The 21513-nt window shown below is 60.1% G+C and overlaps 1 protein-coding gene across 1 annotated transcript; it reads right to left on the bottom strand.

The window, feature by feature from the left end:
* Positions 1-120: 120 nt before the first annotated feature.
* Positions 121-20736, bottom strand: MPP1 (MAGUK p55 scaffold protein 1). The gene is made up of 12 exons (XM_063345625.1): positions 20464-20736; positions 13486-13629; positions 13057-13135; positions 11965-12050; positions 10681-10749; positions 6718-6914; positions 6337-6443; positions 5339-5419; positions 4641-4721; positions 3956-4158; positions 3278-3352; positions 121-1488 (listed from the first exon to the last, which is right to left on the bottom strand). The coding sequence occupies exons 1-12, from the start codon at positions 20563-20565 to the stop codon at positions 1312-1314; spliced, it is 1401 nt and encodes a 466-aa protein (XP_063201695.1). The 5' UTR covers positions 20566-20736; the 3' UTR covers positions 121-1311.
* Positions 20737-21513: the final 777 nt, after the last annotated feature.

The raw sequence follows: 21513 nt of genomic DNA, 5'->3' as shown, positions 1-21513 counted from the left end.
GCTGGAGGGACGGTTTGGTCCTGGGCTGCCTAACCTGCAGTGTGTTAGGGTCAGGGAGGTGGGAACAGACTTCCAGCTGTGAGCAAGCGTGCAGCCTAAGAGGTAAAACGCCACTCGCAGTCAATGTTTCAGCACACATTTATTGCTGCTCATTGTTTCCCTGCAGTGGATCAGAACGAAGGTCCCTATTGCACATCAACAGATTTTATTTTTTGGCATCCTTAAAAAAAAAATAATTGCACAAGACTTCTTATTCCCTTTCCCCTAGCTGACTGCTGAACAAACAAATGAGATTCTTTCACCTAAATGATGGCTATGGTTTGCCCAGGAGCCACGGTGATGCTTCCTGAACATGGTCATGGTGGGGCTTGTCTGTCAGTACGCTCCTGCAGAAGAAGGAACCCCTTTGTGTAGGTGGTTTTTACGTTTGCATACAGTGTGTGAGACACCCTAGACTTGGGAAAACATGCCTGGATGATCTTTGTAGAGACACTGTTTCTACTGCATGCAACAAACACTTGTGGCTGGATCTAATTTACCCATTGAACTGTCCCTCTGGTGTTTGGTCCGTGGGACTTCCTCAGCTGCTGCCGAGTTTCTCCGGCCAGGCGGTAACAATCCAAGCTGCACAGTGAGAATTTAAATACGGTGAGTTTTTACAGCTACAGTTGCACAGGGTGAATTGGAAAACTCCAACATCAGAACGCAGGGTGAGACCTGCCCGGGGGTGGCACGCTCCACACCACCTTCGTCAAATCTGCGCTCGCCTTTTTCTGCTCTTCCCATTTGTGAGGGGAGACCCTCGGCTGTAGGAGCTCTGGTGTGGTCTGTGCGAAGCCTCGTGAACACCAGCCAGGCTTTCGAGGCGTTTGTGGTGCAGTGTGTGCTCCTGCGATGGCAGGGGACATCTGCCTGCATAGCTCCTGCTCTACCACTTCCTTTGGGACGGACGCAGAGAAGATTGGCCGAGTGCTACAGCAGGACTGTGCTTTCCCTTGCCTGGTGAGGTTGGGGCTCTGTGCTCTGAGCTAACGGTGTGCCCCAGGCGCTGCTGTAGCCACTCACTCGGCACTGCACTGCAGTGCTGCCGGAGGCAGCCGTCCCCTGGGCAGCCCTTGTCCTGCGTTCCCTCAGGAGAGGAGATCCGGAGACCCTGTGTGTGTGTGTGTGAACCAGCTGAGACCATGTCCATGGAGTGGCAGAGGAAGGGAGTTGTGCTTGGCTGTGTGTGGATCAGGGGAAGCTGAGGAGAAGGCTTCTCCCCACGGCTGCAGGATGGCTGATGGGAAGCGGCTGGGGTCGGATGCCCTCTCAGTAGACCCAGGAGACGGGCACCCACTGTGGAGAGCTGCAGGCCTGCTCAAAGGCTTCCTGCAGCAGCTGGAGGCTTTCTTCCACCCCATTGTTGACCAGCGAGAGGTCAAAGTAGTGTGCGTATCGGCTCCGGATGCTCTCCGAATCCTTCCGGAGCTGCTGCAGAGCCTCTGACTGCAAGAAACGGGAGAGAGTGCTGAGGAGGCTGGGGAGGAGGGGAATTTTGCAGCCCACCCCAACAGGCAAACTCCCTCCCACCGCAAAAACAACAAGTGGTTGCTAAGTATCGGAGCACAGAGCATCCCTGCAGCTTGTGTGACAAGCGAGGAGCTGTTGTGTGATGTCGCGGAGTGTGTGTCTGGGGGTTTTGCTGGAACTTTTATGCAATGCCGGGAGCATCAGGTTACCTGCTCGGTGTCGGATTTATCTTTAAAATGCTTTGCGGCAGCTCCCTGGGAGGAGAAGGTTCACCGAGCAGCAGGCTGCTCGTTACTACGCTGTGCGGTGTAGCCAGCTCCAGGCCTAAGGCTGGTTTCAAGGTAGGATCCCGGCAGGACGGTCCCTCCTCCCTGGCTTTTGACCAGAATGCTGCTGCCTGGCAGAGCTGTGCCAGCCTCCCTCTACTGGTTTTGTCTGGGATGGAATTACATTTCTTCATAGTAAAAGCAAAGCTGACCACTTTCTCCTGCGGGTAGTCTGCGCGGCTCCCCAGCTAGCAGGGACATCCCAGGAGCGTGTCCCTGCGGGCAGCTGTGCCCTCAGCAGCGAAGGCTGAACCCATTTCCATGTATCTCCCTAATGCAGCTTGAAACGCAGGTGGCTCCTTGGGGGAGGGATGAGCTTGGGGCGCTGTGCTCGCTGCATGGCGCCCGGCAGCTCTTCTGGAGGGAGAGGGGAGAGCAACGGAGCGGTTTGCCTGGGTCATCTGAGCTCTGCTGGGTCACAGTTTGGCTCTGCTGCATCCCTTCCAGCCGGCAGCTACCTGGGCTGCGGCAGCAAGCTATATATAGTGCCTGCACCAGCGGGGCTGGCCCTGCCCACTGCGGCAGGAGTTAATTCCTCTGGCTGGAGGCAGCGGTGGGTGACGGGGCAGGGAGGTGGGGGACAGCAGGCTGCCTCGCTGAGCTTTCTGCCCTGACGCTTGCCCCCCTCCCTTTCCCCCTCCCCAGCCTGCTGCATCTGGCTTTACAATCCTCTGGAGGTTAATGTGCCTCTAAATGCTCTGAAGGCTGCGTAAAATCCTCCCTGCAAACTATCTGTATTCTCAAGCTTTACAACCCCCAAATTAATAGGTTGGGAGAGGTGGCTTTGGCTGGCCAGGAGTCCAGGAGCAGCACAGCTCTGTGGGTTTCCCCGTTCTCCCATCGCTTCCCGTCTCCCTGCGGAGGTTATCCCTCAGGGGTGATCCAGGCTGCAGGGCAGGGTGGGCAGCGCTGCTCCCGGTGCCGGCAGCTTCCCGGGGAAATGGCAGCGTGCGGCTGCCAGCCTTGTGGTGCTTGGCACCGCGTGAGTTAATCAGGGCTGCTTTCATCCTAATTTTGGAGGGATGAGCATCTTAATGAGGCAAAGAATGAAAGGAGCTGCTGTTGGTGTGTCCCATTTGCATAGCTGATGGCAGGATAAGCGTTCCTGCTCTGCAGCACTGCTGCAGCTGGAGACGGCCCTGGGTGCTGGGCTGCGCACCCCACTATCTGTTAGCGGCTGATTATGCTGCAGGGATGGTGGCTACTGGGGGGGTTGTCAGTCTGGGAGAGAGTCTACGGCTGCAGGAATCGCCAATTCCTGTTCCTCAGGTCTGGGCTGAGGACATTGCCCTGCTCTCCTGCACCGCAAAAATGAATGCGGGCAGGAAGAAGCCGATGTGGAGCAGGGGGAGAGCCCTGGGCTTGCAGCGGGCTCCTGGCCCCTCTGCCATGGGCAGGCAAGCCCAGGTGGAAGGGGACTTGGCCTCGGTGCCACCCACCTCCTCTGCCTTGTCTGTTGGGGCAATGAAGACTATGAACGGGGAGAGCTCGGCCGTGCGGACGATCTTCAGGGTCTGTGGAGAGAAGGGTGTAGTTACCAGTGTGGCCATTCCTCAGGGTGGGAGCAAGCGCAGCCGGCTCCTGTCCCCCACCACCCCCAGCCAGGTGCCCGTGATGCATGGTGGGCTATCGGGCCCTGCTCTGGGGCCATGGGCTCTCTGGATGGACTCCTGAGCCTGGGGGTAGTTGGGTGATGTGGGGGCACTTGGGTGAAGCTGGAGCAGGGATCCCAGGATGGCTTCCCCTGCGCCTTGTGGGGGAGGACGTACATGCCCTGCTCTGGGCTGGCTATTGGATGCAACCACCACTTTTAAAGCAGCACCCACGCGCTTGGTGTCGGAGAGGGGAAAGTGTCCCCATGGGGGGGCCCGTGCTGCCCCTGCACCCCTACTCCCACAGCAGCCTGGCCCTGGCCTTGCTGTCACAGCCAGTGGTGGGGAATACCCTCACTGCACCCATATCTCGGGAACGGGAATGCCACCCCAGCACTCCCTGGCTTTTCCTTTGGGAAGGGCGGGTGGGCAGTGCACCGGGGAAGGCAGGGACAGTCACAGCCAGCACACAGGTAGTTCAATCTGTTGCAGCCCATCCTGCCCAACCTTTCCCCTGCTCCCTACCTGGGGCTCAATGTCCAAAATAGCGACTTTGTCCTGCTGGTGGATCTTGTGCACTGTTTCAAACTTGGTGCCAAACATGTTTCCCTGGTAGCTTCCAAACTCCAGGAACTCGTTGGCCGAAATGTCCCGGGTCATCTCCTCGGTGGAAACAAAGTAGTAGTCCTTTCCGTCCACCTCATTCTTCTTCTGGGGGCGTGTGGTGTCTGGGGAAGGAAGGAGATGGTGAGTGCTGCCCCCAGAAGGACTGGGGAACAGAGCGGAGCAGGCAGCCTCTGCTCTGGGTGACATGGGTGTCTTGCCTTCCCTTTTTGAGCATGGGGCTAGGGCATGGAGGACCTCTGTATCTCAAGACCAGGCTGTACTAATCCCCTTTCAACTCCTTCCTGCTTGGGAAAAGTAGGGAACTCAGGCAGCCCGAGGAGAGCCATTGGGATGTGAAGAGTGAGGTGTCTCTGCAATGCGGGCGGTAGCAGCAGCCCTGCAGCCATCTGTGGGTAGGTTCAGCCCGTGGGACAGCAGGCAGGGAAGCCATGCAGTGCCCTGTGTGGTGGCCTCTGACACTGGGGGCTTGGTGGCACTGGAGGAACATCTCCCTACCTCCCATCTGCTGTCAGAAGGTCATAGCTCAAGGAGGTGAGAAGAAACGTGCCCCGTGCTGTGCCCTCCACCCTGGCTGGGTACTTACATGGGGGTGGGTACATGAACTTCTCCGGGTTGTTGCTGAGCAGAGCATTCTTGATGTGGCTACGGCCCACGCCGCTGGCCCCTGCAGAGAAGGAGGAATGGATGCTGGAGATGGGCTCAGAGAAGCCTGGCAGGAGGTGCTCGGGCCCTTCTGCAACTCTGGGTCTGAGGAAAGGTACAGAGCTCCTGGGGCCTTGCCCAGGATCTCCTTTCTGAGCTGGTCCGTGGTGTCTTCCAGTCCTGGAAGAGGCTCTCCCTGCCCTGGGCGTGCTCACCTCCAGCCCCAGCTGGAGACAAGACAGGTTCCTGCTGAGCAGCCAGCATGGCTGGGCTGTGTGGGCTCCCCATGTCTGCGGGGCCCACTGACAAGTGCTCAGCACCCACAGCGTAGGAGTGCTTGCTTTGGTGCAGCTGCGCAGACCAGAGCTGCTTTTAATAAAAATCATCCGTAAAGATACTTAGAAGCTGGAAACTCCTTAATTAACTCTACCTCAGCATCGCAGTGCAGGTGCCAGACCACGCACAGTGACGCATGGAGGAGGTCAGCCTGCTTGGTGACCACTGCAGGCAGAAGAAATGCTCCCCAGAGCTTAGGTTTTGAAGGGCAGCGCTGCCCCAGCCCCTGTCCCCCCCTGGATCCCCCCGGGACCCGCCACACGCAGCACTGGCGCTGCAGAGGATGCCTGGGGCAGGACCTACCGATGAGCACCAGAGTCTTCCTCTTGAAGGCAGGCAGCCTCACCACCTCCTCGTACGAAACCACATCCAGCTGGTCAAAAACTGGGGCGGAGGAGAAGAAATGAGATAGCAAGTGGTCAGAGCTGGCTTGGCCACAGCAGCAGGACCACGTGTGCGTCAGACCGAAGCCAGGTCCTCGGGTGAAATGGATGGAGCCATCAGACCTGGGCTGGGAGCTCATCCCTGTTTGTCTGCTCGAGGAAAAGGGCAGCAGCCTCAACAGCATGTGAGGTGCGGAGGGGCTGCTGGGGAGCTTATCCAAGGGGAAGCCAGGGCTACTCCGCTGTAATTCTGCTCAGGACAGCAGGACCTGGGAGCTGGGCGGGGAGGCGACAGGACGCTGCAGGGAGCTTGTTGCTGGGGGAAGCTTTATTTATCTTGCTGATTTACAGCCTTGTTTATTGCTGGTTGGAGCTGCAGGCCGGGCTAGGAGCCAGCGCGTCCTCAGGCACCCGCTTTTGCTGGCCCAGGGCATGCTTAGCACGGGGTGTTTGCAGGGGCGGCCGAGGGGCAGCTCCCTGCCTCACCAGGGACATGGCTTGGCAGCTGTGGGCACCAGTTTGGGCTGCTCACTAATTGCTGAGCAGCAGCAAGGCCACCGCCTGCCCTGCGTTCAGCAGCCTGCAGAGTTTTGAGGGCCTGGGAGGTCGACATCCCAAGGAGCTCAGGGCCAGGAGCACCAGGGATTGTCACCGCAGGAGAGCACGGTGCCTGGCTCCCGTGTGAGCCACCCCCGGCCTCATGCACCACAGAGCTGCGTGGGGACACAGCTGTGCCCACCTGAAGGATTTGAGTCCCTTGGAGAAGGGACTCAAAAAAACTGACAGCTGTGGGGTATCCTCACAGGTCCCCCTGCCAACGTGTGGTCTGACTCCCGTGGAGGACGGACCCGCCCCTGCCCAGAGGCAGGAGTGATGGCCAGGGCTGGGGATGGAGCCCGTCGCCCTGTTCACACTTACTTGAGCTGTGCTTGGCCAGGTATTTATCTTTGCACTTCTTCTTCTTCCCAAAGGGGCTACAGCTGGGGGATTCGCTCTGACTGGACTGGGTGACGCTCGCCACACGCCTGAAGAGAGAGGAGGACACCACCATGGTCCGGCTGTCACCCTAAGCCTTAGGGGAGCAGCGGGATTGTCCCACAGACGTGCAAGGGCAAGAGGAGCAGGGTGGCTGCTGGGACAGGTAAAGGCTCACCCTGCGGCAGATAAAGGGGACGTTTGCCCCTTTTCCCAGCAGTGATGCTGGTGTTACCCAACGTGCTCACACTCCCGGTAGCACATGCTCACTGTTCCCACCTCCACTCCTAGATCCGGCCCTTCTGGCCAAATCCAGGGACCTACCACTCCTGCAGCTCCGGAGAAGGGATGAGTCCCGCCGACTCGGTGCAGGAGCCCTCCACCCGGCCCTGCCACCAGTTGCTGTCGTCCTTGTTTATGATTTGAATCACGTCACCGGTCTGAAACTTCAGCCCCGCCTCCTTGCAGGGGATCAGGTTGTCTTTTTTGGGGTCGTAGTCAAACTGCGCCCTCATGAACATCTGCAGAAGAGAGAGTGGGATGGAATCAGCACGGCCGTGCAGGGTGACTGAACTTGGTTGTGTCCAGCTCCCGGTCACTCATTGCATCTCCCAGCAGTGACTGCAGAGCCGGCTCCAGACACAAGGTCCCTGCTCCAGGAGGGACCCCCTGCTGCTTTCCAGGCCCCATGAGGCCGGGTAGGGAGAAACAAGAGGCACAAAGTCTCAGATGAAGCTCTCGGTCATGGAGCTGCAGTGAGACATGCTGGTGGGTGAGGGAAGGAGGAGGATGGCATCTTGGCCCTGCTGGGAGCCAGTGAAACAGCTGCTGCCTCTAAGCTGGCCTGCGTGTCCCACAGCTGGTGCTCGACCCCTGGCATGTCCCCTGGGTGTTGCACAGTGCTGGTGAGCCGAACCAGCTGGAGACGAGTCCCACCACCCAGACCAACTCGGTGCACAGCAACTGGGGTCTGCAACGGGGTGAGCAGAGAGGAGCCATCACAATGCCACGTCCTGCAGACCCCAGGGAAGGCCACGGCTCCACGGCTGCTGTGCCCTGGCCTCTCCCCAGCACTGGGCACTCCCCAGCATGGCATGGGGGCTTCGGGGAGCCAAGGCTGCAGTGTCACGTCCATCCCTGCCTGGGACTGTCCTGGCCTCTTCAGCATCAGCTGCTCTTGCAATGTTACGTTCATCACAGCTGCAACTGGAAATGAGCTGCTGCTGCTTCCCAGGCCGCTGTGCCACCCTCCTGGGGCTGGGGAAGCCCTGGGGACCAGGAAGGCGTGAGAAAGTGGCCTTTCCCTGTCCCTTCTGCTCGCTCAGCTCTTTGGGAGGGAGTTTACAGCATCTGCTCCCACCGGGGCGGCCCAGCCCGCTGCCTCCCCATGGCCGCAAGCCCTCCTGAAGCCAGCGGGCAGCTGGGCACCCCTGGGCTCCCACTGGCCCCGAGCATCTTTGCAGGGTCAGGAGAGAAACGGCATGTGGCTTTCCCACACGGACCTTGTTTTCCAGGAAGGCTGTTCAGGAAGAACAGACCGTCAGAGAGCAACAGGATGGATGAGAGTCACCTATCCCCGGGAGGAGGGCAGACCAGGCATGTGCACCCAGCCTTTTCTGCACTGCCGCCTGCTCTCGGTGCCTGGATGAATGGTTTCTCCTCTGAAACTCCACCGCAGCTGCAATTTGTCTCCGGCCAGCACAGCCGGCAAGATCAGGGCCAGGCCAGGAATAGCATGGGGGCAAAGCCAAGGCAGGGTGTGGAGGATGGGGGAGCGAAGGGCAGGGTTTAGGGAACAAAGGCTGTGGCTAAGCACAGACCTCACATTCCCCTTGTTCCCCTCCTAGGGTTTTTTTTGTCCTGTGGGCCCGAGGCTGCCAGGAGCCCCCCGCCATGGGGCGAGGTCCTCTCCCACAAGCCGTCGGTGCTCCCCGTCGTTTGAGACTTCTGTGATCTATCAGGAGGGTGCTGGGCCCCGAGCCCGGGGCATGCCTGGGGCTGCCCCGCAGTCGTGCCCCTGGCAGGAGATCCTTCTACAGGGGCAGCAGCACCATCAGACCCAGCCTCGCGCTCACACTAACACAGGCTTCCCCCGAGCACAACCCTGTCAAGTTATTTATCCCAGAAAGACAGCATGCAGCAAACAGGCAAAGGGATTCACGTGGGGTGACACCTATGTCCTGTCCTGAGATGTGACAGGCAGGGCCTGGAAAGTCATCCTCCCTGGGTATAGACCATGTTCCACCTTAAAACAATTTCCCACAGCAGTGCCTCCTTCGGTAGCGCTGCTGGAGGCACAGGGCCAGCAGGACACGAACAGGGTTCCCTTTCACTGCCAGAAAAGCAGAGCATATGGATCAAGCTGTGACACGAGAGCTCTCACAATGGAAGACAACAAAAGTGGAATCTCCTTCCAGGATGAGGACTGATGTTTGCTTTGAAAGCACTCTCTGGCACCAGGAAGCTGGTCATCGACACAAGGGACACACAGCAAGCACTGCCCAGGCACCTGCCTGGAGCCCTCTGCTCCTGCCGCCCTGGTACCCCAAGCCAGACATAGCCAGGTCACTTTTGGGAAGACCCTCCCTTACACCAGTTAGGAGTTAGCGTCACACAGCTCCAGGCATCACCACAGACTGCAAAGGGCCAGCTCCAAATGCAAGCTATTTGCCTGCCTGCTGCCAGCCCCCTCTCTGGCGCTGGAAGCCCGGGTAGAGCAGGCTCCAGGATGAGAAACCCTGGCCTTTAAAGTCAAAAGGCTGCGGTTTGCGCCTGGGAACAGGTTGGCGGTGACCTCAAGAGCCCCGAGCACTCAGTGCTTCTTCTCATGAGGATCCTCCTGAGCAGACCTGCCCCAAGAGACACTCAGTTGGCCTCAAAGTGGCTGGCTGCCAGGCTGCGGGGCAAGCCAGGGCAGGGGGGCATCGTGTTGCCAGGATCTGCACCGTCCTGCCTGCCAGACCCTGAAATGAAGGTGACCGTGGGGATCCGGGAGTTGAAACAAAATCAAAAGTCCACTCTCGGCGATGGACTGCAACAAGCAGAGACACGGGCAGCCCGTGGGCTGTGTGTGGTTCCGAGGAGCAGACGGCGCCACGGCCCTGGACATGGCAAGAGGGAGGACAAATGTTGCTGGGAAGGAGTTTGTCCCTGTGTCCTTCCCCGAGCCCATGGCCAGCCTTGGGTGAGCCAGCAACTGTGTTCTTTTCCTCAGAGGTAACTTTTCCCTGGCACGGAGCTGGCCTGGCCGATCGGAGCTGGCTGGGTCAGGCCAGCGGGGGCCGATGGACAGCAGGGAAGGGCAGACATGGGCCAGTGTTTAACAAACAAACACCTGCGAGGTTGGCTGAGCTGGAATGGGGACAGCACAGTCTGAGAGAGAGATGGAGACAGTTTTCACTTGCCACCATGTTCAGAGACTTCAGCGTAAGGAAGGAGGGCGACACGGGCTCCCCCAGCCCACCCCAGCACCATCCAGCTCCCACCCTCTGCCTCTGAGCTCCTCTCCCGCTCCTGCCTGCCCACGACAGGGGGGCTGCAGTGGGGCTGGCTCCAGCCCCCGGAGACAGGACAGCATCCCAGCCACCACCCACTGAAGTCTTGGCAGAGGAGCCAGCCCCCCCCCCGCCTCCCGCCACTATCCCGAGTATTTCGGTCACGGCAGGACTTCAAAGGCAAAGCCAGGCAGGTGTCACCCCCTGCCACAGCACATCACCCCCGCTCTGGCAGTGGCAGCAGGCGCGAGGAGCTGCCTTCCTCTCCCCCACCGCTTCCTTCCTCCCACTCGCTGCTCATGAGCGTGCTGGCGGCATCCGGACCTACGTCACCCTCCCTGCGGCTGATGCACCAGGCGACAGTGACGGCGGGGGGGCAACGAGAGCCCAGTGCTGCACCTGGAGATGCTGCTGCGGCTCCTGTCATGGGGATGTGGCTCTAACGGCCGCGGCTCTGAGGGTGGCGGGAAACTCTCTCACGCTTCCTGCTTTCCCATCACCAAACACCGCACACATGTACCACTGCCGCGCGGGCATCCCAGGCCCACGTTCCTATATACACATTGGGTAAATACATCCACACAGGGCCAAAATCTGCTCGTTTGCAGCGATGTAAGCACAGGACGGGTCCCTTCATCCTCCAGCAGCTCAGGCAGGGAGCCATCCCCTTGTCCCTCCCCTGGCTCAGCACAGCTCTTTCCCAAGACTGGTCCCGCTCCGAGGTTTGCTCTGGTCCCACCCGGCCCCACCACCATGTCCCGGCACAGCCCGCGGGTCTGGAGGCTACACTTACCTGGAGAGCAGGGAGGCGGCTTTGTTGGTTGGGAATGACTTTTATTGAGACCATCCCCTTGGTTTCTTTCTAGTGAACAAAGGAAGGGGAGAAAGAAGAGTTGGAGGAGGTGGTGCCTGGAGGCAGCCCGACAGCAGCAACCTGTGCAAGGAGCCACCGAGTGCCAGGACCTGCAAAGGCAAGGCTCCTGGGTGCTCCCAGCCATGCTGTGATGCTGGGGGACACCACAGCCTGGGCACAAACAGCTCTGCTAGGGCTGGGCTAAGAGCCACGGCAGCATATAGCTTTGCCATGCTTGTCCCATCCCCATGGGGGGACACCAACACCCCAACAAGGCGCTTGCTGTGGGCACTGCTAAGCATCACCAGAACAAACATGGAGATCTGTATGATCTTTGGCCTGGCTGCCCCAAGCGAGGAGTCTTGGAGGACAGACTGGATCTGCCAGGTCCCCTCCATCTGTCCCTTCCATGCTGGCCTCTCACTCCTACCCTGGTGACATTAGAGGCACAGCACTCCCTTGCCTGCCACAGGCCAGATGCACTGTTGTCCCATGTGCTTCACAAGACGTACATGGTCCTGTGGGGACAACCATATTTGAAGGCTTGGAAGGACCTCCTGGGCCAACTGCCCTTCTTGGGAGGCAGACAAAGACAAGCTCCTCCTTGGTCCCACTGTCTGGAGCAGGGACGTCCTGCCACCAGGCAGGAGAGGACTGTGGCACTGCAGCACGTGGCTGCTGCTGGGCCACCTCGGCAGCACCACCACCTCCCTCCAGCCAGGTGCCGTATGTTGGGCATGGATCAGGATGGCCTCGGTGTGCAAACCCAAGGCAGGGCTGAGATCCTGTCCAAAGCTGTCTCTAGCAAGGGCCTGGCAGCATCACCGTGACCTCAGGAGCAGGAAAATCGCACCAAGGTGACCTGCAGGAGTGGCTCAGGTCTGCGAGAGCAGCCAGCTCCCAGGCTGGAGTTGCACACCAGCCTTGGCAAGCAGAGGTGTTTTCCAAGCCCCACACACATTAGCATATGTCAGGGACTCAGCCAAAGCCTTCGCTGCTGCTCTCGGGAGGCCAGGAACAAGCAGCAAGCACAGACCACCATGGTTGTGTACAGAGACCCAGCGCTTGGCTGTATTACGGCCCCCCGGCACAGCGGGCTGGCTCCTGCCGCGGCACACTGCTGCAGGCGGTGTCTAGGAGGGGGCGAACGCTCAGCCAGCGTGCACATCTGCAGGCCAAAGGGGTCCTCCCCGGGGAACAGCCCTGCCAAACACAAATACCTACCAGCATCTTCTGCAGCTGGTCAACTGAGTGGTTGTTCACACTCTGCCCATTGATTTCTAGGATTTCATCACCCACGTGAAGGGAGCCTGCCAGCAACGGGAGAAACATGAAAATGCAGGAACCGGACAAGAGCCGCTCACCAAACCCAACCTACACGGCTCCACCAGCCTCCCGACCCCCTGGGCAAGCTGTGGCCAGGACACCGCGATGTTTGCCTGGGCAATGCATGTGGAGCCACACGTGTCACCGAAGTGCACGGGGAACGAATTCTTCCCCTTCCACCCAATACACACACTTCATCCAGTCTGAAGGTCATCAGGTTGCTCTCCACTGTGTGTCCTTCAACGCTTTCGACTGGTCAAAGCACCTGTTTCAGAGTTATTCAAACCCAAGGATCTCACCTGAAGCCCAGTGACAGCCTCCTTACAGGCCCTTAACACAGGCATTCTTGACTTTGTGTTTTCGGTTTATACACCCAGCCAGATTACAGCCTCAGATACACTGCTACAAATCAGGCTCCCGTAGCGTTATTGGAACGGCTCCTGGGTTATTTTGGCAGGGGTAAGCTCAGACTTCCCACTTGGATTCAAGGCTGGAAAAGGGGCCTCTTCTTCTAAGCACAGAACATTTCATTTCCATGTCCCCTTGGCAAGCCCCAAAACCAGAAAATAGCACCTATTTATTTCTTTTGGCACCTTCTTTTGGTCTGCAGAGCCAATCAACAGCAAGCCTGTCCCACCTGTGCACTTTAGGAATGGGAAGAGCTTTCCCTGCAGTCTCCAGGGTATGATCCATCTCTCGTTACAGTGACCCCATCACGAGATGGAGACAGACGGTCTCCGGTTCCCTTTTGGGAGAGCCCTTCCCCCAACCCTTCATTTCTCCCTAAAGCCTCCTGTGCATTAACATGACAACCACGCAGAGAGACCAGCGAGCCCCGAGTTCCTGACATATTCCTAGTGCAGCAACGGACACAGATGTCCACGTCACAGGGGAAAGCCAGCAGTGCTGGGGAGCCGCCTTATCTCTTCACGGAAAGAAACCAGCTGCAGACGTGCACCCCATACACTGCCTCTACGAGGGCCTCGTTACCTTGTCTGTGAATCATGCCCCCGTGGAAGATCCTGGCCACCATGCAGCTCTGCTTGTCGTTGAGCTTCAGCGTGATTCCCTGGAAGACAGGAAAATCCATGACCGCTCACTGGAGGGGAGAGCTCCCATGCTCTCAGCAAAGTCCTCTCCAGGCCCACGTCCACGCTGGGCTGCGCAGTGGCTGGGGGGAATCCCCCTGCTCGGCCAGCCCAGCCTGCTGCAGCTCCTCTTGGCACAAGCATCACCACCCTTTGATGGGGCTCGCTCCGGGTCCCCAGGGAGGAGGTGGGATCCAGCACCCTCTTCCCGTGGCCGAAGTGTCCAGCGATCTCCTGCTTCCCCTGAGGCCAGCCTGTTTGGCACGGCTCTACCTGCCCCTCCATCCCCCTGGGTGCCACCACCAAGCTTTGGGATCTTGCCAGCTCTCACCATGGGCTCCTCCGTGACCTTCTCGAACTGGATGAGGCGTATCTTCCGCACCTCGCGGCCGTTGCTGTGGGAAGGGCTGCCCAGAGTAGCTGAGCCGTTGGTATAAATGTCCTCAGTCATGGTGTTCGGGGACTGAGTGATGGCCTGTCGGGGCAAAACAAAGACCGGGGTTTAGGGACTCCACCTGAACAGGGCCTGGGAACGCCGGCTCCCTGCTGTGGGGCTGAGCTACTCCACCGTGTCAGAGTGCCTGGGTCGCAGGTGGGGCACAGCAGGAGGAGAGACCCATGTGCTGGAGGAGAGGACAGTGAGAGCAAGAAAAGAAAAAGAGCCAAAGAGCTTCACCCTTGAAGATATGGAGGTGGGCTTGATCTGCAGTTTTCCAGCCTGGGAAACACAGGAGGTAAGAAAACTTTGGAAAAGCTACAGGTAGCAGAAGCCAAAAGAGTCCACAGCTGATCATCTTCTGCAGCAACGAGTCACAAACACCACTTGTGTGTCGCAGCAGCACCCGGCCTGCAGCTGGCTTGTTGCAGAGCATAAAGCCCTGGACAGCTTCACCGAGTGAACGGAGCAGTTCGGGACTCACCCCGGAGCCTGGGGCCAGGCTCTGCTCTTGCTCTGTTTGCAAGTTCAGCCTTTCCTCATCTACGTCAATGGGCAACCGACAGGGTGCAGAGCCACATCCGCATCCAGGCACTTAAGACAACGTCCTGCCAAGCCAGCCAGAAACTCCCCATTCCCCTCCCCAGCTCCCAGCTCCAGGCCAGTTGGTGCTGGGCCGGCACTGGGAAGCCAGGCAGGGGCTTTCAGCCATGGGGAAACCTCTGTTCTTCATCTCCAGCAGGCGCTGGCACCAGAGCAGGCAGAGGGTGCATGGGGTCCCAGGCAGAGACCTCCAAACCCACCCTGCCATGCAGCAGGGACACTGTGAAGTGAGCTGCCACCTCCCAGCCCGAGAAAGCCCGGCGCAGTCCTGTTAAGCCCCTCGGGCAACGTCTCCGCATGGCTCGCAGACACGCTGCTTTGGCCCCAGGTGCAGTGAACTCCCCTGTAGCCTCTCCCAAACTGGTCCTGGCCCAGCAAAACCCAGGCCAGCTTTGATCCGCGGCCCCTGCCCGCCTTGTCGGCATGTTCAAATCCCCACGCCGGCCCGTGAGACGAAGCAAACCCTCCCGGCTGCCCCACTCCACACCAGGCTGACGGCTTCGCTGCCCGGTTTGCAGCTTGCACCCTCCCTCCCAGCGGCGCCCGGGTCGGGAACCACAGCCCGCAAACCTGCGGGGACAACCAGCAAGGTCCTCGCTGGCTTTAAACCCGCATCAGCGACAGGGCACTGACTTGCCACGCACGCGTGCTGACTTGCCAACACCCAACTGAGCACCGGGCTCCGGAACTCCGTGCCACCGACTAGGGAAGCGGCAGCCTGACCCTGCCACCATGGCCGGCTCTCACTCACCGGAGAGAAGAGGCTGCAGCCTCATGCCACCAAGGGGTAGGATCCAGCCAGGCCGTGGGGAGGTTCGTGCAGGTGCCACGGCACTAAACCACAACAAAATTAGCTTTGGTAGGGATGTGCCGGAGGTGCTGCCGGGCTCAGACAGCGGCACAGCCCTGTGCAATGGCTGATGGCATGGAGGGAGCCGAAAGCAGAGGTGGCAGAGCCAGGGCTAGCCCGGCCAGCGGGAGAGGTGCTGCAGAGAGGGACGGACCAGCATCAACCAGCGTCCAGGCACGGGCACCATCACAGCCTCGACAAAAGGGGCCGGGACGGGGTGGGAAGGGCACAGGGAGCCCTGTGACCACGCTGCAGCGACGGGGAAGATGCCTGATCTATTTTTAAGCCAACTACTTCTAACAGAGCCAACCAACCTCCTCCTCAGAGGAAAAAGCTGAACGCGTTGGCTCTGGCTGCCAACGGCTTACACACGGAGGAGGAGGCTGAATCCCAGCCCAGAGCAATGCCCGGGCCAAGGACTCATGGGGTGGAAGGAAAAAAATGAAAAGAGAGGAGATTTAGATTAGATATCAGGAAGAAATTCTTTGCTGTGAGGGTGGTGAGCCCCTGGCCCAGGTTGCCCAGAGAAGCTGTGGCTGCCCCATCCCTGGAGGGGTTCAAGGCCAGGCTGGATGAGGCTTTGAGCAACCTGGGCTGGTGGGAGGTGTCCCTGCCCAGGGCAGGGGGGTGGGACTGGATGATCTTTAAGGTCCCTTCCAACCCAAACCACTCTATGATTCTATGAAAAGCGACTTGCAGCCCCCCAGTCTGGCTTACCAGCCCCAGCAGGGCATGCAGCTACCGTGCTGCTCACAGAGCAGAGGGACACATCCAGCAGCGCGGCACCAGAGCCGAACCAGCAGGTGGGAGGAGGAAGAGGAGGACGAGGAACTCCTCCACCCATGCCCGAGGCCAAAGTGCCCGTGAGATGGTTTGAGTCAGCACAGATCACACTTATCTTGGTCATGCCTTGGCAAAGCGTTATGCTGTTCAATCCCCGGCTTCAAACCCCTGGGCTCAGCAGAGCCCGATGACCCCGGACACAGCACAGTCTGCTCCAGGGGCTGGGAGTTCCCATCCCCGTTGTCCCCGCCAGCTGAGCCTCCCAGTCCTGACCTTTGCTTTTTGCTGACATCTGGAGAAAACACCCAGCCCTCGACGCTGACGCAGCACCAGTGCCACCCTGGTGACTCCCAGAGAGCAAGCCTTGTCACCAGAGACTCCCTGCTGTACCTGGGGACGGCCACCAGCCCCTTGATGGCAGCTCTGAACCCAGCAGGGTCCTCCGGCAACTCCCTCTGCCCCAAAAGGAGCCACGCTGGGATGGCATGTGCTTTTGCTGACCGCACCGGGCAGCTGCAGGATGGGGATGGGAAAATGGCCGGCTCACGAGGAGGACCCACGGGGTGGCAGCTTCCAGCCCTGGTGTTGGGCATCCAAGAAGCCAGAAAAGGGAGGCGTTATGTTGGGCATCCAGAAACAGGAGACGTGTGTGGCTCTCACGCTCCGTGCACATGAGCCCGGCCAGCCAGATCACCTCCCCTGCGCTCTCCTGGCAGCCGCCACACTCTTGGCCAGCTTGGCCTGGTCGTGTTAGCCCGTGACCTCAAGAGCCTTTTCGAGCTGTGCTGGCAGCGGGCCAGACCCCAGCTTCTTATGCTCTGCTGGGCAGGAAACATCTGCGAGGGCTGCTAAGAGCCGGCTCGGTGGCCACCAGCCACTGCCGGTTGTGCACGAGCCCCGGGCTCAGTCACCGCTGGGGCCAGCCTTGGGGCACGCATGAGGCGAGGAGGCTGGGGGGCTGATCTGGGCAACAGGGCTGCTGCCCTGCAGCACCTACAAGTGCCTTGCAGGTGGCTGGCGAGGGTACAAATCCTGATCCAGGTGGCAACACGCATGGGAGCCACCATCTCCACGGGTCAAAGAGGTGCACCCCACCTCCCCGCCTGCCTTTTCCTGAAAAGCCTGGATTTCTGCCCTGTATCCCAGGGTGGAGGGAAGGGCACCATCTCCCCGCGCAGCCTTTGGCAACAGGGAATTTGGTGAGCGTGGAGCAATCCTCGGAGAGGACCCCGGGGCTTGGCGTCTTGTTCCTTGGCAGGGTCGGCATTGTCTGCCAGGGTTGCTCCTGCCGGGCTGCACGCCACCAGGCAAATCAAACATTAACTGGGCAGCTTGATTGCAGGAGGCTGAAGCAGCACTTGGGGAAAGCAGCACCGTAGCGCAAAGGGCACGTTCGGTGGTTTGGTTCCTGGGCTCTCTTGCTGCCCTGACCAAGAGCCTTCAATATCATGTGGCTTTGGAAGAGCACGGTGAGCAGGTGGAGAAAGGTCAGACACTGCTGGCGTTGCCACGCGGGCCCCCAAAGTACAGCAGCTGGGATGCAGGAGGGAACCCTGGAGCCGGGATGTTCCGGGATTGCCCTCTCGGTTGGCAGGGAGACACGCTCCGCTGCCCACCGTAAGCAAGAAAATCCCAGCTCTCTCCGGGAATCATCAGCCCTCCCATTATCATCACCGCGGGCGTGCGCAGGGAAGGCTGGGGCACTGCTTGCTGCAGAGGTGTCCTGGCCCAGCAACCTCTCCTCCCGCCCAACAGTGCTCCGACTGCGCCTCCCCACCGTCCAGCAGATGTGTGCGGTCTCAGTACAGCTTAAAAAACACAGGAATGTGTAAAAAGAGCAAACTAGCAAAAAAAAAAAAAAAATTGAGCTTGGGAGTTGCTTTTGGGCTGCTCCAGCAGGCTGGGAAGCAACAGCCACGTGGACATTTAGAAGTAATTCATCCCTGCCTTCTGCCGGGGGCTACTGCCTTCTCATCTCTGCCAGCACAACCACAGGAGCAACCTCACCCAAGACCCCTTCCAGCAATATAATCCTTGGTTTTTGGGGTGTTTTTTTGCTTTTTTTTTTTTTTTTTTTAAAAAAGGTAATTTAAACGAAGCAGGACTATATTGCTGATGCTGGGAAAAGGCTCAGTAATACCAGCAGGTTGCAGCGGGAAGGGGAACAGAGAAATAGGAGGGATACAAGAGGTCACGGGGGCCAGAAGGTGCTGCCGGCTCTGTGTGCCCTCGCACTGACTCCAGATGACGGAGTGCTGCAATGGAGAAGGGCCAGATTTCCAAGGGAGCCCAGTCGGTTTTGCTGAGGCACCATCCTCCCACCAGGAAAGGCTGATGCAGCCTTCCAGATGTGGTTGTGAAACCGGTCACCTCCAAGGGAGAGGCAGTAAAACCACAACACTGACAGACAAAATCTTGAGGAGCTGCCCGGCCGCTCCATGCCCGCCTCCCAGACCAAGTCCTGCAAAGCAGTTTTTTCCCTGCAGCCGTTACAGACCGGAACGTGGCAAAATACGTTTGAGATTAAAAAGTTGGAACCAGCCCTCCCTGCCTTATTTTGGTCAAGCCCAGAAGTTTCGCTCGGCTTTCAACGACTAGTTTTGCCCATGGTAATTTCAGGATTTGGTCCCTGGCAACTGTGGCCTCGGTTTGCTCTGGATCTGGCGCCGGTTGGATGCTGGGAACTGCTGCCCACAGGGAAGCGCAGTGTCCCCTCTGCACCCCCAAGCTCAACCCTCTCCAGAAGCACCCTTCTTTTCTCCACCAGACTCCTAAAGGTCACGTTTGCTGCCCGTTTTACAGCAGGGGAACTGAGTCACGGCCGATAAGGGGACATGCCCAAGGTCACCCTGCCAACCAGGCGCACAGCTGGGAATAAAGTCCACACCTCTTTGGTAAATCTGTATTTGCCAGTTGGGAGATAAGGAGAAGGCATGCAGGCACATGGTGGGGCTTAAGGGAAGAGGGCATGCGGCTTCCTCCACTTTGGCTTGTTTTCTAGCCATGACATGGCATCCATTTGCCGAGGGTTTGCGTGCCCTGCCGCCATGGGAGGAACGCAGGACGGCACTTCCCAGCGCACAGCTCTGCCAGAGGAAATGGGGAAGAGAAACCTCCCGGCCGCCCTGTTTGACTCCGGCCAAGGAGCAGCCAGCCGGGCCCAGCATTCCCCCTGAGAGCTGCTGCTGCTGGGCGATGTCCCTGCTGTCCCATAGAGGGGCCCACTGCCACCGTGGGCCAGCACCATCTGCATGCAGGCGACATGGGGACAAGCACATAAGTGACGGGCAAGCTCAGGACACGTAGCCCCACCTGGGTGCCAGCCCTACAGAGCTCCTCTTAAAAGGCCCCAGGCAGATCCCGGTTTGCCATCTCTCTCTTTATCCCTCCTGGAGTAAATACACCGTAACGCCAGGGAGCCGTAGGCCAGCTCCTACATTTTCCATGCCCCACTGCCATCATCAATTTATCCCTGCTCTGCCAGGATCCTGCAGGCAGAGGGATGGGAAAGCTCCTCTCAGCAGCTGCCTGATCCAGGCACTTTGCTTTGAAAGCTTTTTATTATTTTTTTTAAAGCATTCTGCCGGGGTTGGGCCATAAAAGGCGCACGAACCACTGGTGTGGGACAGATCTGACATATCTCTTTTGGATGCTCTAGCGTCCAACAGGATGGGCCAAGGGCAGCGCTTCAGGGAAATTTCCTCCCTGCTCTCAGAGGCCCCCCACAGCCGCAAGGACCCCTCAAGCCCAGGCATGTCATGCCATGGCTCTGTCAGGGACTCCTGTTCAAAGTCGAAAATCTCTCCTGGGAGAAAAGCACCAGCTGCTTAGCACTGGGAACTGTTGACCTTCCGCTGGTTGGACCCAAGCTACCCCAGATGACACCAGCTGGGGAAGGAGCCCTCCCAGCACAACCGAGACATCTAGTACAGCCTGCTCTCCTTCTGTTGGAGGTGGGGTGCGTGCACCGCCCCCCCCAGCCCATTCCCAGCCCCAGGGTAGGAGTGAGAAGGGCTGGTTGCATCCTCATTCTCTGGGGCCGAGACCCACCACCACCACGCTGTGGACCTGGAGGTTGCTCAGCAGCTGAATCAGCTCATGTGACAGGCAGTTCCAGTTCAGACCAGCTACAACTTTGCAGCAAAACAAGCACAAGCTCCTCGGTGGCAGGATGCTGAAGCCTTCCTCCCCTCCACCCAGCTCCTTCTCCCCTGCCCCGGGCCACGCTGGCTGACCATTCCCCCCAGGCGCCCCGTGTCCCCCGGCAAGGAGCCCCGCTCCTGGGGTGCTGGGGACCAGCAGTGCCACATACGGGGCACACACCTGGATGCCCACCCTGGGTGTCTCTGCCTTGGGGACCCCGCTGCGTGTGCGGGAGGGACGGGATAGCAGGGGATCCCCGGGGGCTTCGTGCCGGGCCTGAGCTAGGCGCAGGGTGCCGGGCCCTCGGGGAAGGAGGGGGACACAAGGGATATGGGATGGCGGGGGGCACCGCGGGGGTCCCTGCCCGGCCTTGGCAGGGATGGGGGGGCCGGGGTGGGGGGTGGAGGCAGAGACGCGCTTTCCCGTGGGGGAAACCGGGACTGCGGCGGGGGTGGATGGGGCGGGGGGGGCGCTGCCCCGGGGCCGCCGCTCACCTCGGGCTTGGCCCGGTTCTGCAGGAGGTGCTCCAGGTAGAGGTCGGAGAGCGCCGTCCGCATGCTGCCGGCGCTGGCGCTGCGCCCCGACTTGAGGGTCATCCCGCCGCCGCTCCGCCGCCGCCGCTGCCGCTGCCGCTCCGCCGCCGCCGCCAGCAGCTGCAGCCGGTTCCGCTGGCTCCAGCAGAGCGGCCCGGCCCCGGCTCCGCCGCACGGCCCCGGCTCCAGCAGCGCCGCGGGGCTGCCCGCACGCTCCGCCCGAGAGGCGGCGAGGGGGAGGCCGGCGGCGGCGGGCGGAGCCAACGGCCGGGGGAGGGACGGGGGCCGGCCGCAGCGGGGGCTGCCCCCGCGCTGCCCCCCACCGGGCCGGTGCCGGGGGTGGAAGGGTTGGGGCACGGCGGCCCCGCACAGGCGGCACGTCGGCGGCTCGGAGCCCGGCCTGGCTGCAGGCCTGGGGTCTTTTTTCCCCCGCGAAACACCAGTGTCCCCTTCGTGTCCCTGCTGGGAACAGCCCCTGGCCCGTCACTGCCCCCAGGGTGTCCTTTTTCCCCCGCGAAACACGAGTGTCCCCATCGTGTCCCTGCTGGGAACAGCCCCTGGCCCGTCACGGCCCCCGAGGGGTCCTTTTTCCCCCGCGAAACACGAGTGTCCCCATCGTGTCCCTGCTGGGAACAGCCCCTGGCCCGTCACTGCCCCCCGGGTGTCCTTTTTCCCCCGTGAAACACCAGTGTCCCCATCGTGTCCCTGCTGGGAACAGCCCCTGGCCCATGCCGGCCGCCGGACGTGCCCACGGGCTAGCAGAGCTGTCAGCCTGCACGCCAAGGGGGGTGCTGGCAAGTCTCGATGCTCCTGGGACCCTGCTGGGGGGGCGGGTGGGGTGTTGGCTGCACCCCTCATGCTCATGCGGTTGCCAAACCCAGGGTGGGAGGCTGGATCTGAGAAAGGCTTTTGTCCCCTCACAGCCCGGGTGATGACACGGGGACACCTCGCCAAAGCAGCATCGGGGCAGACCTGGCTCTCACAAGCCGATGGTCGTCTCCGCTGGTGCAC

Source organism: Chroicocephalus ridibundus, chromosome 9 (assembly GCF_963924245.1).
Source record: "Chroicocephalus ridibundus chromosome 9, bChrRid1.1, whole genome shotgun sequence".
In the NCBI taxonomy this organism is placed as follows: Eukaryota; Metazoa; Chordata; class Aves; order Charadriiformes; family Laridae; genus Chroicocephalus; species Chroicocephalus ridibundus.
Note: the sequence above shows the minus strand (reverse complement) of the source record. Positions and strands in the feature narration are given on the sequence as shown.

Bases quoted from the DNA above. Each gene is read 5' to 3' on its own strand.
- MPP1 (XM_063345625.1), bottom strand. From the start codon at position 20,565: ATGACCCTCAAGTCGGGGCGCAGCGCCAGCGCCGGCAGCATGCGGACG. The intron at 13,136-13,485 runs GTGAGAGCTGGC...CCTGTCTTCCAG, and splicing joins AGGTCACGGAGGAGCCCATG to GGAATCACGCTGAAGCTCAA. The intron at 4,159-4,640 runs GTAAGTACCCAG...TTCCTTCCCCAG, and splicing joins GTTCATGTACCCACCCCCAT to ACACCACACGCCCCCAGAAG.